Below are 22641 nucleotides of genomic sequence, written 5' to 3'. Positions count from 1 at the left end.
CATTTTATTTTTCTAATGACACTCAAAATATGCCATGTAAATATTTTCAGAAATGTAAATTATTTGCCTAACACTGTTATATAAATAAAATCCTATAAAGAACATGTAGGATAATACCAGATATAACATACTTGTCACAGTAACAAGGCTAACTGCACTTCTGACCCCTTCTGATCTCTTTGAGATCACTTCCTCTCAGGTCTCAAGCCTCTAGCCATCACCTCTCTTGGGGTGGAATCATGGGATTCTCAGATCAGGCCTTTGCTGTAGTCCCCAGTGATCCACCATGATTAATTCAGCAGGCCTGATTTAGGTTCACATCCTGCAGTTCTGTTCCCCCTGGGAGCAGTGACAGTAGTAAACAATGACCAGATAGCTTCCTTAAAGCAAAATATTATCTATTTAGAACCAAACCATTTAAGAGAAAACAGATCTTAAAAACTATAAAACATACTACATGTATGTCTAGCCTACAAGGCATTTACTATCTTTCACAAGGGGATACTGGTGGTTCTAAGCTTCCTAAGGTCTCCTGAGACTTCTAGGGTTAGCATAATTTGTTCCCTTAACTCTCAATCCATTTCTTTCCCCCTGCTACATGAAGAGTCTCCTTTAAAAGCTGCTTAGTCATTGTGATCACCCCACGTCCCGGAGATCAAGTCAGCTTTTAAATATTTGTAGCTCTTTGATCTAATAATTCCTAGTCTTGGCAGAAGAAGGCTTGAAACTTTGTTGGAGGCAGGATTCAAAGTCCTTGAAGTAGATAGCTTTGCCCATTGCCTTGCAAGTGTGTGCTGGGGTGTCCATATCTGGGCCATTGTCTTCTTCCGATTTGTTTTTCCCCCAGTCGCCACTTAAGCTAGCTCAGTACATTCATACAGGGAAGTCTTAACCCAATTGCACAATAACTTCCCCTCACTGAGCAGGTCACATGCAGTGTTCCTAAAACAGTCATCTCAATATTCTTAGATTAAATACTGTAGGAACGGATATGTAATATAGCATTATTACATCTCAATATTCCTAGGTTATTACATAGCAGCTCCACCTCTGTTATAATGCTTCCATAATAAATTGACCAGATTTTCAGCCTCTGTAAATTGGTGTAGCTCCACTGACTTCACTCAAGCTATGCTGATTGCGCTACTTGAGCATCTAGCCTACTGTATTTAATTTAAACTCAAATATGGGCTCCTTTGCTTCTTAAATGGCCCTGCCTGTCCTCTGTGTGCTAAGAGCCTCTAATCAGATACATGAATTCAGACCTTAAATCCATTTTGACACTGTAGATCCAGATTTCTTTGTCCCAGGTTTCATTATCCGTGCTTTAGCTGATGACCATGCTTCTCCCATAAGCTTCCTTTGTTGTAGAAGTGTGTTCCTGAATAAGAAGCAGAATTACCAGCTTGTCAACTATCCTACATAATGTGGGCTAGTCCTGGAGTTGGCCTTGCAGTCCTGCTGAGCTCCTTTTTTTCTATATGTGGGGCTCCTGAAATCTCAGAACACAGCAACAGAAAGCAGATTAAGCTCTTAACATACCTACTGCCTTAGGCGCTAAATAAATAAAGCCTCCCTTTCTCCAATAAGATTGCTATTCCAGGTGCTGGAAAGAAGAACAATTAGAAGTTGCTTCTTTTCTCTATCAGCGGTTCCCCTTCCTCTTCGTCCTCCTTTAGTGTATCATCATTGGGTGTTGCACTGTAGCACAAAGATCCCACCCATCACTGGTTGTCTCATGTAACCTTGGGTTCATCTACATTGGGAGTGTGATTCCCAGCTCAAGGAAACATACTTGTGCTAGCTCTCATCGAGCTAGTGTGCTAACAATAGACCGTAGCAGTGACTGTGAGAGTGGCAAGATGGGCTAGTTACCCCAAGTACATACCATGAATTTCTGACAGGCATGTAATCAGGGTGGATAGCCCCTCCTGCCACTTGCACTGTGGTGGTTACGTTCTTTTTTTTTTTTTTTTTTTCTCTAGCTGAGTGACTTCTAGTTTACGTATTTCTCCTTGAGCTAAAAGTTGAAACCAAAGCTCCGAGAGTAGACATATCAATCTCAGATATCCCCCTTGTCTTTGTGGGAGGCACATAAACACTAGGACAGAACCTGACAGCACGGTCTATTTCTCTCTCCCTCCCCGTAATTCCAGGCCTCAACTGCTTGCTTTTTTCCCCTGGGATCTCCATTACTCTCTTTCTTCATTCCCTTGGGATTTTGTGTTATATCACATTCTCAGATGGCAACTACACTCTCTCCCTTTGAATCCATTCTCAAGATCTATTTCTACTGTGATGCATACAAGAAGTTAGCTACCTAATATTGACTAGGTTGAGGGGCATTCAAGGCAATATATATATATAAAAAAAAAAATTCCCCTCTCACCCGTATGGGTGGTATGTGTCTTCCTCAACCTCGGGTCCTCTACCAGAGGCCTGGGAGTTTGAGGGTTCTGCGCAGTATCTTAGCTGTTCCTAGCACTGCACTCTTCTGGACAGAGAGCTCTGATGTTGTTCCTGGGATCTGTTGGAGCCACTCACCCAGCTTAGGAGTCACAGCCCCGAGGGCTCCTACCACCACTGGGACCACTTTGGCCTTCACTTTCCACATCCTCTCTAGTTCCTCTTTCAGGCCCTGGTACTTCTCCAGCTTCTCATATTCCTTCTTCCTGATGTTGCTGTCACTTGGCACTGCTATATCTATCACCACCGCTGTCTTCTGGTCCTTGTCTATTACCACGATGTCTGGTTGATTGGCCAGTACCTGCCTGTCCGTCTGGATCTGGAAGTCCCACAGAATCTTAGCCCTGCTATTCTCCACAACCTTCTGTGGAATCTCCCATCTGGTCTTGGGAGGGTCTAGCCCATATGCTGTGCAGATGTTCCTGTACACAATGCCAGCCACTTGGTTGTGCCTTGAATGCCCCTCAGCCTTGTATGTTTTATCTCTCTTCCTCCTATTCATATGTTTCTTGGCTTCTTAAATTATGAGCGCTTCAGGGTAGAGGCTGAGTCTTCATGAGTGTAGAGTTGGTCAGCAGACTATTTGATACATGGAATTATGGGCATGAAATTCCTTTATTCATCTAGAAAATATTTGCAATGTAAATTACCAGGTTAATTAATTGTCATTTGTGGGTTTGCTACCAAGTTCCGGGTTTGAACGGAAAGCACTCAGAGGAAAGATGGAAAACATTTCTCTTTAACTATAATATAGTATCTCTCTCAGCTAAGGGTTATCATACTGTTTGTTTAGCTGTGGTTAAACAGAGAGGTCCATTCCCAAGTGCTTGTTTCTGAAGTTCACATTCCAACTGTGCTGAGATCAGAGAGGGGAATGACCAGATTGTTCAAGAAGCCCAAGCCAGGTTTAGACTTTGCTGTGACAGTTTCAGCCATTCATGCCCACCACAGATTCACAGAGATTTTTTTATTCAGCAGTTTCCCACAAGTCAGGAGGCTTTGCTCTAGGATAACACTTGGAATCATTTAATTTAGAAGCAAGGGAATTTAGCTAGGAAGCAACTAAAGGGATTTAAAGTACTCCAAGACATTCTGTGAATTTCACTGGGGAAGGAATTTTTCAAGTGTATTATACTAATTGCACTTTTAAAGAACCATGAGCTTTCACTGGTAGATGGATTTCCTTTGCAGCCACGGTGTACCTGAAAAATCCAAATCCAAACCTGCTGTCCGTCTTTTCCCATTTTTTTTGTTCTCCCTTTTTCTATAGAAAGAACACCACTTGTTACCATGTCAACCAACATGAGTCAAAAGCTAGTTCATATCCTGAAACACTAAATATATTTGGTTTTGGCATGTAGATTTTGCTTAGCTGCTAGGCTGTCTTTCTAGCAAGCCTGTTCTTTATTTATTGTCCCCCATGGCCATTATGAATGTTTTAGAAATGAGGGAGAATAAGGGAACTTCTTCCTTCACAGATTTGGTTGACAGTGTTGGGTTTTTTTTTTTTTCATCTGATATCTGTTACTTTCTTCGAAAGTCCCATTATCCTCTATTGTCACTTTCATGTCAGTTGAACAGGAGCCTCTAGAAATCATAGCTCTTGGTGCATTGCTATTGTGTTAAATGAAACTCTTCTTACAAAATGTGCAACCTGTTTGTGTCTGTCTGCAGCATTCACACTGATATACAAAATCAGGGATTTTTTTTTTTTTTTCAATTTTGGTTGTGCTGCATTTACTCAGCATTTTCAAGGCATATGAACTTCTGGCAAATGGCAATCATTTGTATGTAAAGCGTGGTGTCTTATATAGAGCTTCTTCCTCCACACTAAGGATACGTCTATACTGCAGCTTGGAGCATGCTTGTACGCAGACACACACTAGCTCTACTCAAGCTAGCACATTAAAAATAGCAGCGTAGCTGGGGGTAGCATGGGTGGCAGCTCAGGCTAGCTTCCTGAATAGAAACCCTCCCAGACCTTTTGGGTACATACTTCGGTAGCTAGCCCAAACTGCCCCTAGCTACTTTTTAGTGCAGTAGCTCAAGGAGAACTAGCATGTCTGTTTCCATACACGGGGACACGTGCTACCAGTGTGGATGTACCCTAAGAATAAAAGATGAAAGAGCAGCCAGCAAGGGTGTGAGCAAGTCGGTGTAGAGATTTGTGAACTGCAGAATCAGCTTCAGTAAGGGGAACAACAGACATTCTAAATCTGAATGTCCTTGTCCTTTATGCACGAGCACTTGGGAAGAAGGGCACGATGGCATAAGGAGCTACCTCTCAATCCCCAACTGTTTGCGTTATGCAAGGCCCAAGAACAGTCTCAGTCCCTGCATTCAGGGGAACACAGGGGCTGCTCCTTCTAGGTACCACCAGGGTGTACATTGCCCCAAAGGAGGCGTGGGGAAAGAGACAGGTTTCAAAACACACACACACACCCCTGCCCCCCCCCCAGGATCAGTAGACAGGAGTAGGCCGTGCCATCCTCAAGGTGGGTGTAACTGTGCACTTCCCTTGCACGTTTCGAAGCTCGGGGTGGGATTGCATCTCCCTGAACTTTGCTTGGGGTGGAATGGCTCCAAAGTGCATCCTACCTAGGACTAAATGCCACCATTTAGCCCTGTATGTGCACAGTGCAGCTCTAACAGAGAGCTTCTCTCCAAATTGCTTTTGCTAAGCACTGAGCTATGGAGCATCAGATTGTTTTCTTTTGTTTGGTGTGAGGTAACTAAGTCAGGCAGGCAGCAGGATTAAAAGTCAGTAGGAAAATGCTCAGCACCCTAGGGAAAGAAAAATTAAATAAACTCTGTGGGTTAGTCAGGCAGCCAGGCTGTTAGCACAGGAGCGAAGCCAGAAGGTTATTTGCTTTTCAGTTAAGGAATCAGTAGTTCAAGGTAATCCACCGAGAACATTATAACTAGTATAAAAATGAGATAATTTCAACCCTTGCTCACTGCAATTAACCCCTCTGTAAAGAACAAAGACTCCACTGATGTCCTGCTTGAGATGTGAAAAGTTTTAAAAGCGGTTATGTAAACTCTTGGGCCAATAACCACTTGGCCTGGATTCCCCCCTCCCCTGGAAACACCCATGCAAGAAGGTGGCATGGGGATGGAAGATGTTCAGAAACTACAGTGATGGGCACCAGGATAAGCATCTGCATAGATAGATCAATGATTTCCCCCTTGGAGCTTTCCTAGTACACCTCTACCCCAATTATAACATGATCAGATATTATGTGGTGTGACAAAGTTCCTCCTCCACCTTGGTGGGTCCTGCGCTTATTGGTGGATTTGTTCACCTCAGTGATCTTCCCCTCTTGTGGAACCCACAGTCTGAGTCAGCTCCTCCTGTGTCTGATCAGGAGTTGGGAGGTTTGGGGGGAACCAGGCCTGCCTCTACTCGCGGTTCAGCCCAGAGCCCTGTGGATCGCAGCTGTCTATAGTGCCTCCCGTAACAGCTGCAGGACAGCTACACCTTCCTGGGCTACTTCCCCATGGCCTCTCCAGACACCTTCTTTATCTCACCACAGGACCTTCCTCCTGGTGTGTGATAACGCTTGTCCTCCTCAATCCTCCAGCAGTACACTCTCTCACTCTCAGCTCCTTGTCTTCTTGCTCCCGCTCCTCACACACACTCCTTCTCCTCTCTGCCTGACTGGAGTGAGCTCCTTTTTAAACTCAGGTGCTCTGATTAGCCTGCCCTGATTGGCTGCAGGTGTTCTAATTAAAGTAGCTATCTCTACTGCCTTCTAGAAAGATCTTAATTGGCTCCAGGTGCCTTGATTAACCTGGAGCAACTGCCATTTGGTTACCAGGGTACTAGGGATTTGTTTAGCCTGGTGCTAACATACCTGTTTCTCAATACTTTACTGTAGCCATCTGGCCTTGCCCCATCACAGCGGTAAAGCAGTGCTCTGGGGGGACGGGGCTGCGCGCTCTGGCAGATCAAAGCAAGTTCGATATAACACAGTTTCACCTATAATGCAGTAAGATTTTTTGGCTCCCAAGGACAGCGTTATATCGGGGTAAGGGTGTATCAGTCCTTTGGGTTGAAGTAGCAGCTTCCCTCCCCTCTGTCTCGGATGCTCCACAGATCTCCTGAAGTCTCCAGTAGGCCCAGGCCATCTGCATAGAGGTCCTGTGTCTACATGCCAGATTTAGGGTCCTCTAATCCCAGCCCCACCGTCTCCCTGGCAGCGTGGCTCCATTGGAGCCATATAGTCAAGGACTTCCCCAGCTGCTGCTTCCTCCAGGATCCCACTCTTCCTGAAGTTACTTTCCCTGGCACAGAAGAACTACATAGAAGTTAACGCAGCCTCATGCTGTATTAATTGTCCACTGTTCTAATTCATTGGTTTGATGGGAGTAAAAGGTGCATCCCGCTTGATTCTTCCCCGCTCCTGAACACAGCACATCATTTCACCATCTACAGATCCCAGACTTCACTGAGGTCTCTCCACAGTGTCCAGGCCAGCCAAGAAGGTTATTGCTGTAGAAGTCACCAGCACCACACAAACCCTCCCACACCTCTACCTTTCTTTGTGGGAGACAAGGGAGTAATTCTCAGGGAAAGATCCAGCCCCTGTGATTAGAAACTCTAGAGTTTAGCAGGTGAAAGGAAGTAAATAAAGGAGCCCAGTGATCCTTACTGCTACTTTCTTTAGAGAGCCAGTTTGTCACATCTGGCGTGGGGCATGGAAGGGCATGGAAGCATTCGTTGTGTGCCAGAGCTCTGTCTGGATTCAAAGACAAGGCTCACACACCGTATGTGTTAGTTGTGCTGATGCAGCTGGTCCTCCTTGCTCAGGCTGTCAGTGCTGTTGGTCAGCAGAAGAAGTTAGTCTTCAGAGCTGCTGATCAAACACCTCAGCCAAAGTCTAATCCTCGGCCCACCAGTGTCAATAGAAATTTTGTCATTGACTTCGTAGGGCCCAGGATTTGGCCCCCTAAATACCATTAAAATTCCAGTCAGTTACCAAAAGCTGTTAAATATCAAGCCAGTGCTATTGCCTCAGATTAGCTACAGAAAATAAATAAAAGCCCAATAATTTCAGTATTTGGCTTGTGAGCTCTTTGAGGCCGGGACTGCCCTTTTGTTCTGTGTTTGAATAGTGCCTAGCACAGTGGGGTCCTGGTCTGAGACGGGGGCTCCTAGATGCTATACTGCAATACCAAAGAATAGTAAATAAAAGAAGAAATGAGTGTCAGAAATAACGCCAAACATTTCTAGACTTGCTCTGAATAGGCTTACATTGCATGGTGGCTAAAATACTAGCAGCTGGTCTGCACTAGCTCTAGCACTAGTGTGCCTACCCGTGGAGCTGAACCGGGGCTAGTGCAGCAGTGGGAAACATGAGGAGAACACTAGTGTAGACGCAGCCTAGAGAGTGTGCTGATTCTGTCTGTCACATTCAGCGTTAACTGCAGTAAATCAGAGCAGAGTTTTTGGAGTATCTGAGCATTTTGCTGCCTAATTCAATTAAATCAACAGCTAAAATTGCAGAGCTGCTTTGGGAAAAGGCCTATACTAGAGTTACTGTGAGCTAGTATTATCTGGCTCTTGCAGCGGACACCGATAAAGGAGTGCCTCGGTTTAAATAAGCAATGGGAGGGATTTATTATGAAAATAAATTATCACTTTCACAAAAGTGATTCTGCCACTTTAAAAAAAATAAAACACTTTCTGGGACTGAGTAAAATAGGCTTAAAATGTGAAGTGTTGTATGTTAGCTAGTCCATTCCCAATGGAAGTTCAGTACCCATATTGCCAGGTTGTGTAAAGGAAGGTCTTTATTACATAGTAAACAGAAACCAAGCTTCTTTCAAAGAGAAAATATCTCCTTCTTGTCTCTATCTTGGCTTTCTGTAGCTAAGAGTTGGGTAAGGTTTGTTCCACCTTTTATCTGTGCAGCAGATAGAGCTGTGGCAAGTTTTCATATTGTCATTCATTCTGAAGGGAGAGTTTATTTCTGCTCGTTCCTGCGCTGTGACCTCTGCGTTGCAATACCTGGCTTTGTAGCCTCAATAATAATTAATCTTTAAGGCAATGAGATGGTGAACTTAAACCTTGCCCTTTGCCTTTCAGTGGCATTCACTTTGTTTTATGGTGAGAGAGTGTGTATGAGAGGCAACTAGAGTCCTGATTAATAATAATTAAGCTTCACAAATACAGTATATGATAACGTTTTTTTTAAACAAAGCAGTAAGAAAGATTTTTAAAAAAACAAATAATTTGCTACTTCCTATAGCTTTTATCCATTATGAATAGAATCAGTTTACCAAGCTAGGATTTCTGCTGTACTAGCCAATACATGATGATTCAGCTTCCATCCATTTGTATCTGGTCCACCCTACAGCACAGCTTGTTCTCTTCCAAATTCCACTTTAGAGCTGCTGGCCAAAGAGAAGGAGGAAGCAGTTTGTCTCAGTCCAGATAACTACCTTGCAGCTGGTTCATGGGAGCCAGGGGCGGCTCCAGGCCCCAGCACGCCAAGCGCATGCTTGGGGTGGCAAGCCGCGGGGGCAGCAGGCAGGCTGCCTTTGGCGGCTTGTCTGCGGAGGGTCCGCTGGTCCCGCGGCTTCGACGGACCTCCCACAGGTGCACCACCGAAGCCGCGGGACCAGCGGACCCTGCGTAGGCAAGCCACCAAAGGCAGCCTGCCTGCCGTGCTTGGGGCGGCAAAATGCCTAGAGCCACCCCTGATGGGAGCATTCATTCTATTTTAGTAGCAGCAAGTGCACATAATGCAGCCACACTGGAGGGATGTGGAGAAGAGATTATGGGCAGCCATTCCCACCCCACCCTCTCCTAAAAAAAGATGGGGGAGAAATTGTGGCCCAGATGGTTGAGAATGTGTACAAAACAACGCTGAGCTAAACAAGCTTCATATCAGTACCCAGAGGGAGTGAGCCCTGTTTCAACTGCTCAACATAATTTGGAAAAAAAAAACAAAACCGTAAGGACCTTTGGAGCCTGAGCAGGACTGAGAGTGGGAGGAGGTGATAGTGTCTCCAGGCATTATACCTAGCTGGGCCAGGAGCTGGCATGGTACCTCCTAGATTTGCTGTGAGTGCACATTCACTAACCAGCTCTTGCTACAGTTGGGACAAAGGTATAGCCCACATTCCCCATCCCATCCCAGAGCAGCCCTTTGGCCTCAAGTCATTGTGTGGAGATAGAAGGATCATGACTACACCTTACTGAGGGAGCAAATGGTACTGGCTGTGCCAGGAGAGCCCACCCCACCCTCCCTGTGCGGTACTATGACTGCCTCCTGTAGTCTCCCATCTCAGCACATCTACACTAGGAAAGCCATAATTTGACCCTGAATCTTGAGGTTTGGCTTCTTGACTAGTCTCACCAACTCAGATGGTGAAATGCCCTTTTGTAGGGTTTTGGTGTTAGGATCTTTGCAGAAAGCCAGTCCGAGGAGACTTAATAGGGCATGCCCATACAACACAAAGTCAGTGGGAATTTGGCCATTGATTTCAATAGGAGCAGGAGGAGGTTCTAAGTGATTTGGTGAGGAAAAAATGTTGACTGTTGATTCAGCTCCAGCTAAGAGCTGTCAAGAGAACCAGCTGTTCAGATGTATGTCATTTCTTGTATGTACTTCTTTTTAATTATTTCCTGGGGTCATCTTAAGTAGCCTGTATAGCTGCAGCAGTTTCCTGGCGTATTCATAACAAGAATTATTTTCTGAAGCCAAAAACATCTGGAGGGTTTTTTTTGTATTGGTTTGTTTTTAGTATAGAATTTTCATGTGCTAATGTTCTCAGGATGCATCATATCACAAAGGAATATGGCCAAGTTTCTACGCCTAGTGACTGATGATTGGTGACTGCAGTCAAAAATATTCAGATAGTTCTGAAACCTATTTAGAGTTTATCCAAACTTTTGGTTGCTTGCTCAGTGTGAATCACTAAATCATCTCAGTTTCAACCATCAGTAACAGGCTTAGCAGCAAGGAATACTTAACATTTAGGACTTGTCTTCCTGAGGAGTTATTCCAGAATAGCTATTTCCTGTGTGTGGATATTTTGTGCATTAAGACATTCTTATTCTGGAATAAGAGCATCCATACATGGAGTTAATCAGGAATCGATAATCTATTTTAAAATCACACCCTACCTTATTCCAGATTATTTTTATGTGTAGACAAGCCCTCAGGCATGGCTGAAATCTGCTCTATTATCTGAAACCAGATGCTACAAAAACTGAATTTTGGGATCCAATTAAGACAACTTGGTTTTCTTGTTTGTCACCTGGCCTACTTGTTGATCGGCATTTCGCACAGCAGAAATTTGCCCAGGATTCATTTACAAAGAATTTTTGGGTTGAAAGTTAATTATAATATTGCTTTGGTAATTGCAATTTCTGTTTACTTTGTGCTGCCGTGAAGCCTTGGTCCATTTGGTGTGTTGTATCTCAGTTGGCTCCCTTTATTTGTGCATTTCAGGGGAAGTCCTACCCATTCCGGGGTGCATTCCCTCCAGTATGGAATCCCATAGCTTACCTGGATTATAACAATCTGTGGAGGACAATGGATGAAATGGGGAAAGAGGTATGATATAAATGCAGACTGCATATATATCTATTATGAGATTACACCATTGATCTTGGTATCATAGGGAATAGGCTTTTTAATATGAAGGTTCAGAAAAACCCTTTCAGATTTCCCATATGGAGTGTCAGATAACAACCACAAACACCGAACGATGTCAGGGCACGTACACTGAAAGGGTAGATGAGATTTTATGGCTAAAGATTGGAGGCTGAAATGTGCTATTTTACTAAAGGACTTTTAAATATGTCAAACCTTGGACCATGGAGGAGTAGACTGTGTTTAGACAGTCTACTCTTTGTAAAGGGTATAGCTGCAGGGCCCCAGGAAAAGCAGTGTATGTCACAGAGGTAAGATTCCTGCCTGGCTTGAGGAGAATAGCAATATGTTACTAATCCAGACCAGTAGGGGCGTACTGCCTCCTGTGGTGGCGCAACTGTGCTGTCCAATGTATTGGGAAAGAGGCAAAGTCTGTACTCTGCCCACGTGCTCAAGGGTGGGGCAAAGCAGCGGATGTGCTTAGCACTTGCGTACCCCTACTGAAGGTCCAGGAAGGCCAGGCCAGGAGTTGAGGGGGAGGAGAAGTGGGGGCTTACTATCTTTCCCTAGAAATACCTGTTATGATGATATTGATGTTCATGGGCAGCTGTGTAAGATGGACTACAGGCTAGTTAACAGTGATGTTATTTTTAAAATAAAAATTTGTAAATGCTTCAGAAATGGAAGTTTAAAAATTCTTGACCATCCACTGTGCAAAAAAAATCTCTGCAGAGGATTCCAAACTTTCAAATATCTGTCAACTGTTCCATAACCCTACTACTGAACTGGGGACCAATCTGGCAAAGACTTACACACATCAATAACTTTCCTCACACAAGGACGAGTTACTCACATGTGTAAGGTTTTTCAGGATCAGGTACTGCATTATGATGTACCTACACTGAATGCTTTCTCCCAGAAATCTCTGATATTACCTTTTTTTTTGACAAGATTCAAATAAACAGTAGTGCATTCCTGTGTTGAGACTTGTAGGCAGCAGATCGTCGTCAAATGTGTAGTTCAGTTTTACAGTGTACATAAAAGGCCAGATTGTGCCCTCAGTTATATTCTGGGTTTGCACGAGTGTATCTATTGATGAAACAGAGAGGCCAGATTTACACCAGTGTACCAGTAGGTGGGAGCAGATTTGACCCACTATATTAGCAGGCCTGGGATAGCAAACTAAATATGACTAGGTAGTAATATACTATGCACTAAGTCTAATATTTTGACTTCATTTGTAGATCCCTGCTGATGCACCCTGGGCGGCCCCACATGCTGCAGAATGGGACAAAATGACAATGAAAGAGTTGACTGACAAAATTTGCTGGACCAAGTAGATAACATTTTATTAACTTTAAAATCCTCTAGCTTCCTTGGCACATTATATGATGGGGTGTAAAGTGCACTTACGGAGGTCTTGATCATGCTTCTGTTGACTTCAAGTGGGTCAGGTCAGACTTCAGTTTTGGAGATGACACAAAGGGAAAAGGGATTGTAATCACTTAAGAGGAGAGAGTTAAAAGTATAGAATGAGCCTGACAAATTAGAAGTTTCTAAAATCACTGAAATGAGATTCAGTAAGGACGAATGCAAGGTGGCTAATGTATGAAGAAATAATTGAATGCTCAAGCAAAGAATAGAAGATAACTGGGTAGAAAGTAGGAAGAGGGAAGGTTATAAAGGTATAGTGGATGATAAATTGAATGCATTAACAGTGCTATGCTGTCACAAAGGCAGCAAATGTGATACTAGATTGTCTCAACAGAATTCCCCATGTAAAACAAGTTAAATGATTTTCTTTTTGCTCAGCATTAGTGAGGCCACAACTAGCGTAATTTTTGGCAGTGTGATATATAAAAAAAATTGACAAATTAGGCAAGCCCAAACATCATAAATAAAAATGATATATGGGTTTTACAGCAGATGGTCTATGAGGGCAGATTAAGAGAGTTGAACATGCAAGGAGCTGAGCGTCTCCTATGAGAACTGAGCAGTTCTCCTGTTCGGCACCTGGCAGCACCAGGGTCTTAGATTGTAAGCTTCTGTGGGAATGGGCATTGTCTTTTCCTTGTCTATAAAGTGCTATGCACATTCCAGGTGCTATGTGAATTAAAACACCACTGCATGGATGTGGAGTCAATACCTCCAGTTGTGGTCTGCTCTTCCTTACCCATCTCATAGAATCCTCACTATAATAAGGCAAACAGAACCAGGTAGACTGTATTAAACATATCCTAGCTGGCTGTGCCATTTCCTTACACTGTACTAGAATAGCTTCCTCCTCTATATTTAATACAGTACCTTTTATTTAGGCAGCTCAGCACTGTTTGCCTTTTCTTTCTTACTACTATTTAGCACTATATCAAAGATTTCAGACTATTTCTCCCTCAAGGTATTGTGCTTCTCCGAATCCTTCTCCTGCTCGAAGTCTTACAGAATATGGCCACTAGGTTTCTGTCCTGATCATTATTGCACAATATTTTCCATACAGTTAATTTTATAAGCCACTTGTCTGCCCATGCATTTAGTCCAGTGGTTCTCAACCCCCAGCCCAATCAGCACACAGCTGCGGCCCATGTGACATCCTCAGGGCCATACAGGTAGTATATATACACATGTGGATGCAGCCCACATAACACACACAGAGCTGCTTATGCGGCCCACAATGGTAATAGGTTGCAAACCACTGTTGTAGTCTTTGCAAGTAATTCTGAGCAACTCTTTCTAGACCAAATGGACTTGCTTCTAAGTCAATAACTCACAGATGTATAAGCAGTACTAGATTTATAATAATCTGTATGCTACGGTGCTTCTGTGCAATGTGAACAAAACTGATTCTATTGCTGAGTCTTGTAATCTTAATAGGGATGCTGAGCTGAGATATGCTGAAAAACTCAAAACTCTCTGTTTTATTCTCTTCAACCAATCAAAGTTCCTAGCTGCTGCTCAGAATGGTAGTATTACAAGTAGGAAACTGATCTTTCTGCATGCTGGGTGCTTTCAGATCCACACCAATAACTTGTAAAGGCAAGTAAAGTTCATGGCTAAGAAAATAAATCTACCCTCAGAACCAAAGTAAGAAAAAGCTGTAAAAGTTCACAAGTTACATATTCCGTCAGAGATAGCTTGCTAAGTTGGTTACCTCAGCAAATCAATAGAGATTCTCTCTGTTAATGAAACTTTATCTGGAAGCACTTTGACTCTTTTTCATAAATGATCAAACTTAGTATATGCTAATTAACAAATCACAAGTGAAATACAGGTGAATGGTCTAATTCTCTGTTGGTGTAACACTGTTGTGTTCAGTGGTGTTACACCAGCAGGGAATTTGGCCCTGTGTGTATATATATTTACTATGATTGCTGCCGTTGCTGCACATTGTAGAACTTAAATTCGACTAGGCAATAAAATTTATTGCAGTGACAGGTGGCAGAGTAAGGAGTGGCCTTGGAAATGTACTCCTTAAGCTACCAGGGATGTATCAAACCGTGGGAGTGGTGTACTTGATGAGCTCCTCATGAAGGAGAAAGGAAGAAGATCTCCGCTAACTGGCTATCGAATGCATCTCCTGTTGAGAAAATATTTGTTTTGTGGCAGTAGTGGCAACTGGGAAACTAGTTAAGAAGCAGGATAAATAAGAATGAGTAAATGGTAGGGAGGTTCATATAAACATATTCAAATAGTCCTTTCTACAGGCCAAAAATTGAACTGAGCAAAAAATGATCTGTGTGCTTTTAGGTAATAACCTTGTTCAAAGAGAAATAATGAAAAACTAATAATAGCCAACAGCAAAGTAGTATTTATTAGAGCTTAGTAAATAATTGAATTTAATTTCACTGGCTAACAACAACAAAACCTGTTCTGAACCAAAACAGAATTGTTATGGTTTTTCTCACCAAAACAAAAAGAACACACAGACATTTTGTTCAGGCGCAATGAAATATTTTAAATATTGTTTTGAAATCATATTTCATTTTGAAAGCGTAGTTTCAAAACAAAATGTCAAAGCCAAAACATTTTGACATTTGCAAAAAAAATTCCCTTTTTTTTCAGCTGAAACTATTAAGTTCAACCTGAATTTGTGATTTGGTTCAGGGTCCTGAAAAATGCATTTTTGGTGAATGTACCAATTATCCAAAAACTTTTACCGCTCTAATATCTACTTCCTAACCCTGTTGTCTGTGCTTTTATTTTGCATACAGAGCTGCCAGAGAGTTTGCTACTCTCTTTGTGAACATCAATGTCACCTCTGAGCCACATGAGGTCTCTGCTCTCTGGTTCCTGTGGTACGTGAAGCTGTGTGGGGGGACAACCAGGATATTTTCCGTAACCAATGGGGGGCAGGTACAGAATGTCATACGTTTCCTTTCTTGAGACCGTAATGAACAAGTGTGGTGTTCCTTTCCACAAACTTAACACATTCTCTGCAGTTAATGAAAAGATGAATAATCAGTTTACACAGTGCAAGTGTTCAATATGTGTTTGAAGGTGTCAAATTATCTATGGGAGCTTGGTACAATGTGACATCTAATCGATCTAGGCCTCAAGTTAAATCAGGACAATTTATTTAATTTCCCTCCCCAGTCTCTTCAACATATAGGTTTTTTTGTTTGTTTTTTCTGCTACTGTAATATCTGCCACTTTGGTTTATATGGTCACTTATCATTGAATGTATGTGTGCCTTTCAAGCATACAAAGCAAGTGTACTTCAAACTAAAGTGTAGTAAAAGTTTACTTGGATAACTTGATTAGTTAACTCAAAACAACTCTTGAAAATCTGGCCTTTTTTGTGGGCTCTGTGCACTTGAAAATCTGACCCTGATCTTCTCATGTGTTAACAGAATTTATTATAGACTCTACTCTCATGATGATTTCTTGATGGGGTTTTTTGTTTCCAGGAGCGGAAGTTTGTTGGGGGTTCTGGTCAGATTACCGAAAAGATAATGGAACGCCTCCAAGGCAGAGTTAAACTGGAGAGGCCTGTAGTTCGCATTGATCAGTCAGGTGATAATGTCATTGTGGAGACTCTAAATCATGAGATATATGAGGTAATTCAATAAAAATATAGTAATTTGCATTTACTGTGGTGGGGGGGGAGAGGAGGGAATGTCTGCGGCAGCTCTTAGCCAAATGTAATCAGCACCATGCATTTGTGCGTCTTTGCTTCTCAGACTCCCCTGAAAGTCTTTGAAATCTACTTTACTGATTTATTTATGACGGGGTCTTATATTAGTGTATTGTTAATTGGCTCCTGACATTAGTCTACCTTCTCTCTGCTTTATTTTATTGTGTTATTTTATATAATAGCGCCCACAAATGTCATCTTAAATAAAGGAAAATAATATTTCTGTTCATATCTAAGATTGCAGGTGTGTGTGTTATATATCAGTGCCTTATTTTTCAGGGCAGTTATGTGATTAGTGCCATCCCCCCAGGCCTGACTACAAAGATCCATTTCAACCCAGAACTACCATCAGAGAGAAACCAGTTAATTCACCGTCTTCCGATGGGTTCTGTCATTAAATGTATGATGTACTATAAAGAGGCCTTCTGGAAGAAGATGGGTACGTGGGTATCAACTACGGGGGAAAATGAAGAACTTGGGAATTTAGTGCTACACTAACTTCAAAGTCATGGATTTATCATCTTTAAGTGTTGGAGAATGTACAAAAAAAAAATTGTTTCCAAAACTATGTGTGAGGATGCTTCATTTCCAACATCAGAACAGCCACCATTGCATTAAACAGGTGGATTTTTTTTTTCATGTTATGAGGATTTCTCTCTCTTCAGCTAGCCACTAAGTCATTCAAGTGTTGCCACTACAGAGTTTCTTGCACCTACCTCTGAAGCATCTGATCACTGTTAGAGGCAAGATACTAGACTGGGTGGACCAGGGTTCCGATCCACTATGGCAAATCCTATGTTATGTCCTACCCCTTCTGTATCTACCCTACTTCTGTGTAATGCCTGTTGAGAATTCCACAAGGAGTACAAGATTGAGTCTCCCCTGATTAGACTTGCCAAGAATAGGGTTCTGGTGTTTTCGGCAAGCTATTTGAGGAACAAATATACTATATTTCTACTAGTCTGCATTTTTTTTTGTAGTTCCTGTTATTTGGTAAGAGTAAGTCTCAATAACTTTCTGTGAGTCACAAATAAATTCATACAAAGCAACAAAGTCCCCATTTAAAAACAAATTAGTATATGTGTATACACGCAGTTTGGGAAACTACTGACAGGGAGAGAGAGAATGCTAGAAGAAGGTTCCAGATTTCTAGGTGTTATCAGTGAATGAAGAACAGCTATGCATTTACTTTTCAGTGAAGTTTTTTCATTACTACCAATACATAGCACTCAGCAGTTACTATATCTGTTTCCTTTCTCCTGTCAGACTACTGTGCCAGCATGCTTATTGAGGACGAAGAAGCGCCAATTTCAATAACCTTAGATGATTCCAAACCTGATGGATCGGTGCCTGCCATTATAGGGTAAGGCACCCCTAGTCCATGTTCCTAGATTTATAGATGCTTGTGAAAGGACTTGCGGAGGGGATTGGAAAGCATGCAAATCACTATAGGAGATATTCACCCATTATGAGGATACATGCAGGGCACTCTGGGCCAACTGCAGTCTTTTGGCATCCTCTTGTGTGGGATAAAGTAGCTATGCAGCCCCTTCAAGCCTCTGCATTCCTTAGAGCGAGGCTTTGCACCAGCTGTAAGTAGGCCAGTGCAGAGGAGGCTGGTGGGAAGAGAGGTACATTGTCCAATGTGCCTATTCCCATGGTTGAAGTTAAGCACACATTTAAGGGTTTTGCTGATTTGGGCCCATAGAAATTAAATCCCTTACTCAGATTTACCAAGCATCTTGCTCCAGCTACACGGGAGCTTCTCTTTTGGCCATGCTGAATACTGAAAATGCAGTTGACAGAGGCCATTGTTTGTCTTGAATCTGCAATGCACTGAAGAGATGAAGGACTGTTCCCTCACAACATCTTGTAATTCAGTCAAAGCACAGCTGTTCGGTGACAGATTTAGAATTCTGGAGAAACTGCCAAGTATTTAGCATTTCATTTTGGAAGGGGAGCTGGAAAATGTGTAACAGCATTTAGTGGCGTTTGAAAAGAGTGAATTAAGTGAATATAAATTAAAAAAAAAAACTTTACAGAATGTTTCCATTTTAAATCCAAGGTGAACCTTCCAAATCAGCTGAAAAAACACTTTGTGTTTGTGTGTGTGTGTGTATATATACACACCACATAATTGCATGTGCAGTACCATACAGAGAAAGCCAAACACTCCTAGTGAATTGTGTAACATTGTGGATACACAGTTCTAAAATATCCTTATTTTGGACACCATGAAACCCCCTAACATTCCTCTCAAGTTACTGCCAACAACAGGAATGTAAATGTTTTTTCTTGCTACTAAAATCAAGTTGGGGTCATCTCTTTGCTAGTATGCACAACTTTATAAAGGATTCCAGGAGCCAAATTTACCCAAGGTGCAATCCCATTGAAGTCAATGGAATTATTCCAGGAATCAATTTGACTCTAGCAATTACTGATAGGAATGTGACTGTAGCCTTCTAAACTGTTTGTCATAAAATATATGTTGTGTCTACTGTAGCCTCACTCCCCTGCAGCTGACCTAATCATGGATCTTTTAATAAAATAAATTGTATTGGCTTTGTGGGAGGGGCAGCTACGTGGGAACTTAGAGGGACTAGAAAACTAAAGCCCAGTTCAAGGAAACTCAAGTCTCAATCTTAGCCAATTTTGGATTTAGATCTCGATATGGAAAGAGAGGCTGCACGTGTTGTGTTGGTTGATTCTCTCCTCACACTGGATGAAGATCAGGGTGTTGCCTAATTCTGTTCCCACTGAAGTCAGTGGGCATTGTCCCGCTCACTTTAGTGGGAGGAGAATTAGGCCAATGCAAAGCAATTTTGAAAATTCCACCACAGAGGTATCTATTGATTCTTCTAGAACTGGGAGCTATCTTTGATACCAGTTATCATAGGGTACTATTGACCCCTGTGCAGACCCTAACAGGGGTAGATGAAGTTGCTTTCAAAGGGCTCGGCCCCTTTCTGAGATCTCCCCAGATTCTCCCTTGTCAGTAGTCCATGCCTCCCTCACCTTAAGACTGAATTGCTGTAATATGCTGTACCTGGGGCTACACCTACAACTCACTAGGCAGCTTCAGCTAGCACAGCACATGGTAATCAGTTTTGTTAGCTTCCTCCAAGGGGCACTTTACTCCTGTGCTCTTTGTACAAGCTGATCATTTCCGGATATAATGCAAGAAGCTATTGAATATGGATAAATGTATTCTGTGATAATTAAGCTTTTTATATGATTAAAGAATTACTTACCAGTAGTGGGTTTGTCTCACTCATTGTGAAGTTTTTTTAAGCAAAGACTTTATGCCCACGCTTTGTAAATCAGTCTGTATTGACACTGCACAATACTTGTGTCCTCTTTTTCTTTAGTTTTATCCTTACAAGAAAGGCCTATAGACTTGCAAGTGTCAGCAAAGAAGAGAGGTAAGAACTTAAAAATTTCATAGAGTTGTTCTTTAGGATGCTTCACCGAGTAATTTTATATGCACATAAAGCAACTACCGATAACAGTATTCCCCAAACTCCGAGGTCTAAACTCAGCTTGCGTAAGCAGGCACAGCCCCCACTGATTCCAGTTTAAGGATATTTTAAAGGGTCCACATGCTATCTGTTTTTTCATGTTATCACTAACACATTATCTTTCACAGATAGTCTTGGGGCACTGTTTTTGTCTGTGACAACTGCTGGTTACTGCAAAGATTCCAAAATGCTTCCTTCCTTCCTGACCATTTTCACATAGCTGGTCCATTAGTGAAATGAAGGGAGTGCTGAGGTACATAACCTTTGGTGTCCTTCCCCTACACGCCAGACAGAAATATTCCAACATTTATTATTAATTACATAAATGTGTAAACATCTGTGTCTACAACAGTACTATTTCCACAACCATATATGAAAGAAGAGTCCAGTTTGAAGCCTGTTCTGTTATTCATAATAAATAAAATACCATTAAGTATTTTACAGGTCAAAATCTGCTCAGTTACCCTGTTGTAAATCTGGAGTGATTCCACTGACTTCATTGGAAGTATTCCAGACTTATACCGGTGAACCTGAGTATAATTTGACTCTGCATCCTCAGATAACTGTACAAACATTTATTTAATGGCACGCAGTCCAACATGAGCCTCCCAAATGTGATATCAGGATTTTACACTTAGGCATTGGTGTTGGAAAATTTGGCCTAAGAGTATGAACTTGGAAACTGTTACACATACAAAAATAACTTTAACATGTATTGAAACAGATTTTAACGTTAAGAACAGCAGCAAAGAATGAGGTTCTTTTTCATTTGTTTTCTGATCACTTTATATTTGTGTTTAGGAAGAGAAAAATCTGTGAACTGTATGCCAAAGTGATGGGCTCAGAAGAGGCTTTACATGTGAGAAACCACTGCCTGTTCTTTTATTTACCTTGTGGTAGTGCTACTTGTTTCTTCTGAATGGTGAAGCAAGGACAAAGTTTACATTTTAGTTCTCAAAAGCAGTGCATGTTATGCCATATGATACCCACTTCCCCAGCTGCTGATGAACCCTAAACACAAGAGGGAGACAAGAACTGTCTCTATACCAGAAAAGAAGATAAGAATTGTCAAAAGTTATCTATATTATATGGGAGGGCAATGCTCCAAAGAAGTAGAAACCTGCTCATTTTGTGCTGTTGGATAATATTAACAGAATGCAGTGGCAGTCCTGTATCAGCATTGTGTAAAAAAAAATATATATATAAAATAAATTCCCCTCTCACCCCTATGGGTGGTATGTGTCTTCCTCAACCTCGGGTCCTCTACCAGAGGCCTGGGAGTTTGAGGGTTCTGCGCAGTATCTTAGCTGTTCCTAGCACTGCACTCTTCTGGACAGAGAGCTCTGATGTTGTTCCTGGGATCTGTTGGAGCCACTCACCCAGCTTAGGAGTCACAGCCCCGAGTGCTCCTACCACCACTGGGACCACTTTGGCCTTCACTTTCCACATCCTCTCTAGTTCCTCTTTCAGGCCCTGGTACTTCTCCAGCTTCTCATATTCCTTCTTCCTGATGTTGCTGTCACTTGGCACTGCTATATCTATCACCACCGCTGTCTTCTGGTCCTTGTCTATTACCACGATGTCTGGTTGATTGGCCAGTACCTGCCTGTCCGTCTGGATCTGGAAGTCCCACAGAATCTTAGCCCTGCTATTCTCCGCAACCTTCTGTGGAATCTCCCATCTGGTCTTGGGAGGGTCTAGCCCATACGCTGTGCAGATGTTCCTGTACACAATGCCAGCCACTTGGTTGTGCCGTTCAGTGTATGCTGTTCCTGCCTGCATCTTACATCCTGCCACTATGTGTTGGACTGTCTCTGAGGCCTCTCTGCACAGTCTGCACCTTGGGTCCTCTCTAGTGTGGTAGACCCCTGCTTCAATGGATCTGGTGCTCAGTGCCTGTTCCTGTGCTGCTATGATCAGTGCCTCAGTGCTGTCTTTTAGTCCAGCCCTTTCCAGCCACTGGTAGGATTTCCCAATGTCAGCCACCTCAGCTATCTGTCGATGGTACATCCCATGAAGGGTCTTGTCTTGCCATGGCACTTCTTCTGCTTGGTCTTCCTCCCATGTCTGCTGCTGCCTCAGGCATTCTCTCAGCAGCTCATCTTTGGGGGCCATCTTACTGATGTACTCCTGGATGTTCCAGGTTTCATCCAGGATAGTGGCCTTGACGCTCACCAAGCCCCGCCCGCCTTCTTTCCGGCTGGTATACAGTCTCTGGGTGTTGGACTTGGGGTGGAAACCTCCGTGCATTGTGAGGAGCTTCCGGGTTTTCACATCGGCAGCTTCCATGTCCTCCTTTGGCCAGCTCACTATACCGGCAGGGTATCTGATGACCGGCAGGGCGTATCCGTTGATGGCGTGGATCTTGTTCTTCCCACTGAGCTGGCTCTTCAGGACCTGTCTTATCCTTTGGTGATACTTGGATGTTGCTGTCTTCCTTGCCTCCTCATCGTGGTTTCCATGTGACTGTGGGATGCCAAGGTACTTGTAGCTGGTCTGTATGTCTGCTATGTGGCCCGCTGGTAGTTCCACCCCATCAGTCTTGACTACCTTCCCTCTCTTCACTACCATCCGGCCACACTTCTCCAGTCCGAATGACATCCCGATATCCTCACTGTAGATCCGCGTCAGGTGGATTAGCGAGTCGATGTCTCGTTCATTCTTAGCATACAGCTTGATGTCATCCATGTAGAGGAGGTGGCTGATGGTAGTTCCACTCCTGAACCTGTACCCGTATCCAGTCCTTGTGATTATCTGGCTGAGGGGGTTTAAGCCTATGCAGAACAGCAGCGGGGACAGTGCATCACCTTAGTATATGCCGCACTTGATGGCCACTTGTGCAAGCTGCCTTGAGTTGACTTCCAGTGTTGTCTTCCATAGTCCCATTGAGTTCTTGAGGAAGGTCCTTAGTGTCCTGTTG

General features: G+C 42.8%; 1 protein-coding gene and 1 long non-coding RNA gene across 2 annotated transcripts in view; both read left to right on the top strand.

Annotated features, from left to right (window-relative positions):
* LOC142045797 (uncharacterized) overlaps positions 1–22641 on the top strand; it is a 368358-nt gene that overhangs the window by 338216 nt on the left and 7501 nt on the right. The gene's annotated exons all lie outside the window — the stretch shown is intronic.
* The window catches only part of LOC116833984 (amine oxidase [flavin-containing] A-like), a 59979-nt gene that overhangs the window by 29837 nt on the left and 7501 nt on the right, over positions 1–22641 (top strand). The window contains exons 4-11 of the mRNA XM_032795786.2: positions 10932–11036; positions 12320–12411; positions 15281–15422; positions 15977–16126; positions 16483–16642; positions 17470–17566; positions 19572–19625; positions 20523–20580. Coding sequence (XP_032651677.1) covers positions 10932–11036; positions 12320–12411; positions 15281–15422; positions 15977–16126; positions 16483–16642; positions 17470–17566; positions 19572–19625; positions 20523–20580 — 858 coding nt within the window. The remainder of the gene's footprint in view (positions 1–10931; positions 11037–12319; positions 12412–15280; positions 15423–15976; positions 16127–16482; positions 16643–17469; positions 17567–19571; positions 19626–20522; positions 20581–22641) is intronic.

The sequence above is a fragment of the Chelonoidis abingdonii genome, chromosome 1 (genome assembly GCF_003597395.2).
Source record: "Chelonoidis abingdonii isolate Lonesome George chromosome 1, CheloAbing_2.0, whole genome shotgun sequence".
Taxonomy (NCBI): Eukaryota; Metazoa; Chordata; order Testudines; family Testudinidae; genus Chelonoidis; species Chelonoidis abingdonii.
Note: the sequence above shows the minus strand (reverse complement) of the source record. Positions and strands in the feature narration are given on the sequence as shown.